Below are 6,177 nucleotides of genomic sequence, written 5' to 3'. Positions count from 1 at the left end.
CCCTGTTCTGTATTACATATGACCTCAAACGGAGTCAGATAAATGCAATGTCCTATGGACTGATAAAGACCTGCCTACAAAAAGCATTTACTAGATGTGATATTTCCCAAAAGGAGGTAATGACCTTCACCAGTGGTCACAGGATGTTGCCCACAGGCAGCTGTTGGCTGGATATTTCTGGTTGGTGGACAACCAACCTGTGTTCGATCCACTCGTACCAGCGCAACATACATTAGCACGCCACCACAGTGTCACTGCAGTGCTAATAATGACCCATCATCCAAATAATACATGCTCTGTGGAGGCCTGACCCTTGAAGAACAGGGTAAGAAAACAGTCTAGACCTACAAAACTACAGTATATAAATATAAAATACTCCTCTATGGGAAGAATGCAGAAACAAGGAGATGGGGTGTATGTGAAACCTCTTGCTTATGGAATTAGGATATTTAAATACTGGCTTAGGTCAACCTGTAACTACCATGTATAAATAACTCTGAATTAGAATTGTCTGGCTCCAAAAAATAAACAACCACAATTATAATGAATAAATATTAGAAAGTGGCATTTCCAAATGTGAAAAGCCTTTAAACTGTCCAAAACACTTCAAACTGTTAACTGCATTTAATTAAAACACCATGGCAGATTCCATTATGTGATGACATATTAAGCATACATTCTATTCAATTATCAGCCGTTTGCATCATTATGATGTGTATTTTGTCTATATTTGCCAGTTGTCTAGACAGATAGCATAGCTAGAAATCCTCCCTAGATAATGTTTTCTCAACAATTTATTGGCCTCTGCTAAGGACCTTTCAGGTCATCAGGTGGAGGTGGTTCTCTGTATTTCTCAGTCTTGGAAATCTGCAGAGGACAACACTGAAGCTTCTTACATCTCAGGACATGAACCTTCTCCCCGAGTCCCTTCACAAAGCCGCTAAGGGCACTCCTTACTGCTGATGATGAGAAGTAGAAGATCATAGGGTCCAGGCAGGCGTTGAGGGTGCTGAATGCCAAAGCCCACGAGCGCCAGTTCTCACTTCCCTCATGAATGAAGCCTACCACGTGTGATGCATTATAGGGCCCGAAACATACAGCAAACACAATCAGAGTAACCAGGGCCAGCCCAATGGCCCTTAGCCGCCGACGCCGGCCAATGTGGGGCAAGCCAGACAGAATCCGTATGAAGTTGATGTAGCAAAAGCAGCAGATGAAGAAAGGTACACAGAAGAGCACCAGGAAGAGCTCCAGGCGGACTGGGAGCAGAATATCCAGCTGCTCTTGGGTGAAGTTGTCATAGCACCTTGTCAGAGCAGGTTGTTTTGCACTACAGTTTTGAGTACAGTCATTATTGCTTCCACTGCACGAAGGCAAAAATGGCACAATGTAAACAATGCTGAGGTTGCCAGTTCCCACGAGCCAGAAGAAGACGCTAGCAATCACTGCATAGCGAGGTCGACGGTACAACGCATATCGGATTGGGAAAGCAACGCCCAAGTAGCGCTCAAAGCTCACTGCCGTCAGGAAGAATGTGCTAGTGTAAATGGTAGAGAAGAACATGAAGCTGCTGAGGGGACACAGGAAGTCATACATCAACCAAACCATGCCATCATAAGCCTCCTTCATCTTAAAGGGCAAGAATGCAAGGAAGACGAGGTCAGAGATGGTGAGGTTAAGCAGAAGGATGTCAATTGGTGCAGGTTTGCGGTGAATCTTGCGGCAGAAGGTGCAGAAGGCAAGGATATTGGCAGGGAGTCCAACTAGGAACGTAAAGATGTAGACAAGCAAGAGCATCTGGCTGGGCAACATGGTGATGGGCTTGTCTTTCACAAAACATCTGTGGAGTCACTGCAAAACTACACAAGAACAGTAATTAGTTTTGAGAGGTGAGAGGAGTAGATGGTAGTTGACCTATCAATGCTGCGTCCACCAAATGCCTTCTTTTCACAAGTTTGAACGAGCTTTTAGAACAATGTCAAATCCCATTAAACCTAATGAGAGACCATAAACACAATGCATGTTAACACATTATTTTAATGATCCCCTGTGGATGCTTTGTAGATACTCACCTTGTCTTTAACTAACATGAAACTAAATATCAACATATAATATCCATAAAAAACTAAACCTGAGATTGAGGGGAAATTGCCCCCTATCCCCCTATCCTTGACAGTGTTGTTAATCAACTGAATTTGATCATCTGGGCACAATTGGGACCCATATGGGAAAGTAAAGTCTACTGTTTCTTGTTGGGTTAAATGAGACCTTTGCCTAATTCCTGCAAAGTGTGTCCAACCTTGCAACATTTGTTGCAAAAGGACCCAGTTGTGGGCAACCATGGATAAGCCAATTGAAGCCAATTTATGGCACTTCAATCCAGGTTGGTGGACAGTTATATGAAGCTTTAGTCATTTTACAGAGATTGACCAAGTTTTCCAACAGCATAAATAGCATAATCAACTCTGGATATTAATGGAAAAGAATACTATTAAACAGTATTTTTTAATAGCTTAATTGCATTAATAAACAGCAAGATAATCATACAAGCATAAGATTAGGAGAATTTGGATAAAACTCACCCTGAAAAGCTTGTGTTTTCATTTTGCAGCGGTCCTGCCGTCGTGCCAAATACAAGAGCAAAGTAGCCTCAGTTTGGACTCAGGCATTCTTATTTCCTTATGTTATCTTTTGGTGGATGCAGTGTTTCAGTTCGTGGAAATTTAATAAGCTCCTGACACAATCAACATGTCTGATGCTGACCAAACAGAGTTGCTCAGCAACTCCCTAAAACAGGGAGAACGGAAGATGTCATAACTGCTGTTAATGTGTTAATGTATAGGTTCACACACAGGGTGGCCTGGATGACACAGGCCACATCCGCTAACAGAGAGCATATCTCTGAGATTACAGGTCTGTGTTTGTTCTTCTCTGCGTATGTGTTAATAAAAAAAAAGTGATAATAGCAGCCCTGAGAGATTATTATAGGCTGATATTAAGCAGTCTATTAAAGTTAGATATTAAAGGAAATATTATATAAGGTTCGAACTAAGAGCAATCATTATAGCTTCGATTTTCAATGCAATAACTCAAATGTGTTGTCCTTCGTTATCTATCAGGCATCAAGTTCAGCATGTTACTTCATCACTTATGTCCACAGGAAAGGATTTGTCTCTGATGTAAAAGGCAACCATACAGGGCAGGACTGTGTGATTTAGCATTGTAGGTCAATCACATGCTAATGTCAGATCTACCTGTTTTATGAAGCGTCTGGGCGGGCTGGTTACCTGCAGTTCACAGCTCCAGAGGATTTCACTTTTATATACATGAGTGGTTTTACATGTAGATATTTGTATGCTAATTCTAATATATTCTGGGCTTCATATGTTACATTTCTATACATTCACATAACCACTTGGGTTTGACGTAAAAGTGCAGCTATTTCTTCATATCGACTGTTTCCCATTAATGACCAGATGGCTCAGTGCTGTTGTTTGAATCATTTTGTTATGTGATAAATTTGATCTAACAAAGCAAAATGTAACAATTTTGATGATTTTTCTGATCTCCAACTGCATTACTGTTGTACACTCCAGATGTCAGTTACCCTGTTTCATTACTCTGACTGAAAATGAACAATAAATGCTTTCCAATCCAAACAGCGCTCTGAATCCTACTGAGAATTCACAGATTCAACACATTGGTCCAGCGTGACAATGCACTTTCACCATGGCTAAGCATGATCTTGTGGCAGATTTAAGGAAGTGTCTTTTTTTCTCAAGGGCCTCACACCAGGACCTTCAGATACAGTACAGTTTCTTTTTACAATACAGTTGCGACATGTGATTCTTCCAAATCTTCCAAACCCACTGCTGAAACTGTTATACCATAGGAAAATTAATATGCACTGCAATTTTGTTTGGTACAATTTTTTTTTTTTGCCTCAAACTTTTCTTATTTTATCAGTGATATGCAATGATATTTTATTAATGATTTAGCACAAAAACAATTTATATAGATCATCATAGATGATATACAGCAAAAAAATGGTCTTGTGTTGGGAATGCTAGTATGCGGGTCAACCAGCACCAGACCAACATGGAATTACATGCTGGCACTGCTTTTTTTGTTCCTCAGAGACCTAGGACATCAGTGCATTACAACGTTGATTACAACGTAAATATGTTTTTCTGACCTATAATAGAGGTGGAATATTTACCCTGCTAATTAACTAGCATTGCTTTGCTTGTGTTGCATAACTGACAGTAGCCTTTAGTCGGTAACATTTTGTGCATTCCTTCAAATGTTTAAAAATCTTATAGGTTTATATATCTACAGTATCTTTATTGCAAATTATGCTTACAATAAATATTCCCAAACTTCCATCTGTTTGCAATGAACCAATGAAATAAGAACAATTTCAATAGCTTGATGCTTATAACATAACAAGTGTTTTATTTTTTCCAAATTCAACACAGAACATCACTTTTAATGACAACTACAGTCTCAGAATTATTCAATCCGCTAAATAGAATCAGGTGGCAAACCAAGGGCTTCATTAGTTGCATCAGGTGTGCTTCAGATAAAAAGTCAAGAGAGTTGTCCAAAAAGTTCAGAAAATAAACAAGTAAAACGATACAAAAAAAGAACAAAGACACTGAACGTTCCTAGACATTCAGCTAGAAGCAGAGTTCACAAGTTCAAAGTTAAATGAACACTGGCTACACCTGGATGTGGCAGAAAGAGGAAGCTATTACCAGCTGCCACCACATTCCTGCAAAGTGACTGCAAAAGATCTAGTGCAGGATTTGATGGCAGCAGGCATTGAGGTTTTAGTTTGCACAGTAATGCACATACTAACCACTGAAGGTCTCCATGCCCAAACTCCAAAACCGTACTACTAACCCAAAAACCCAACAAAGGTCTGCTCCAGTCTGCTCAAAACCAGATAAATAAGTCATAAATATGTACGCTTTGGGATTCTGTTCTGTAAGGCAATTAAACAAAACTTTTTGAGGTCAGTGGATTAGTGCTATATATGACTGTAGACCCATAGAAAACATTTAGTGGGATTTGAAGAAGGCAGTTGCAGCAAAAAAAAAAACCCAAGAAGAAACCCATGAGGAATGGGCTTCTCAGAAATGCTGCCAGAAGCTGGAATCTAGCTATATATATATATATAGCTAACTGCCAAAAGATCAGTGCAAAACTAGTACATCAGTGTATATAAATACACTACAAATGTAGAAAAGTGACCACTTAACCAGATGATTAAAATGGTTTGTCTTTATTATTTACTGCAATCATATTTCAGGGCATATTTTGTAGCATAAGAAAAAAAGAAAAAAAACAATCTTCATACATCATAAATCTTTAGAACGACCTACACACTATTCATTCATTGAAAACTGTGTATCATAAGTGTACACCACAAGCCACCATGTACATTTGCAGTGTTATATAGTAGAGACAGTTATAGCTAGATATACATGTACATACTTCTAGAAAGGGATTTACAAGGGGCTAAAATGTGACTGAAGAATGTGTCAGGATTTCACATTAAATTGGTTTGTAATTTTAATAAAATAATTTAAGAAAAATAATAATTCAATAGACAAATGTTAGAGAATAATATTGTTTTGTTTTAATAACTTCAAATATATCTACTGACAGTTACAAATATAAATCATTTGAAACTAATTCACAATATTATTTAAACAATTTGTTTTTAAACTTTAAATAATAATAGCTACTATTCTCACTAATATAAGCAACCAAAATTCTAATGTCTTTTGCGGAACACAAACCTGTGTAACCCAAGTCATGTTTGTTTACAATATATTTGTTTAAAAAGTCCTGTCTTAGTTCATATGCTTCATTTACACCTTTTTCCTGAACACATCTTATTTCAAGACCACCACACCCATCGCCGCAGATATATTTGCAAGCACCGTTGCTATTTAAATGACTCAGGCATAAGGTGCGAAAATAGACTGTTGCTGGGGTGTAAGATAGCAATGAGCATTGGGACGCTGCTTGCACAGGGTATAAGATAGGACCCCTAAACTTGAAGTTCATGTTGTGTCACCTCAAGAACAAAGGAGGCAGCTAATATTTCTTTAAAAGAAATTGACAAATAGCTTAAGAGTAATAGCTTTGACATTTTAGTCTGACATT

At 38.4% G+C, this 6,177-nt stretch overlaps 1 protein-coding gene across 1 annotated transcript; it reads right to left on the bottom strand.

The window, feature by feature from the left end:
* Nucleotides 1-807: 807 nt before the first annotated feature.
* LOC140551336 (free fatty acid receptor 2) lies at nt 808-1,827 on the bottom strand. Its single transcript, XM_072674741.1, has one exon. It carries the CDS (start codon nt 1,810-1,812, stop codon nt 808-810), a length of 1,005 nt encoding a protein of 334 aa, XP_072530842.1. The 5' UTR covers nt 1,813-1,827.
* Between the last annotated feature and the right edge of the window lie 4,350 nt (nt 1,828-6,177).

Source organism: Salminus brasiliensis, chromosome 3 (assembly GCF_030463535.1).
Source record: "Salminus brasiliensis chromosome 3, fSalBra1.hap2, whole genome shotgun sequence".
In the NCBI taxonomy this organism is placed as follows: Eukaryota; Metazoa; Chordata; class Actinopteri; order Characiformes; family Bryconidae; genus Salminus; species Salminus brasiliensis.
The sequence above is the reverse complement of the archived record's forward strand: the minus strand, read 5'-3'. Positions and strand labels throughout refer to the sequence as shown.

Bases quoted from the DNA above. Each gene is read 5' to 3' on its own strand.
- LOC140551336 (XM_072674741.1), bottom strand. From the start codon at position 1,812: ATGTTGCCCAGCCAGATGCTCTTGCTTGTCTACATCTTTACGTTCCTA.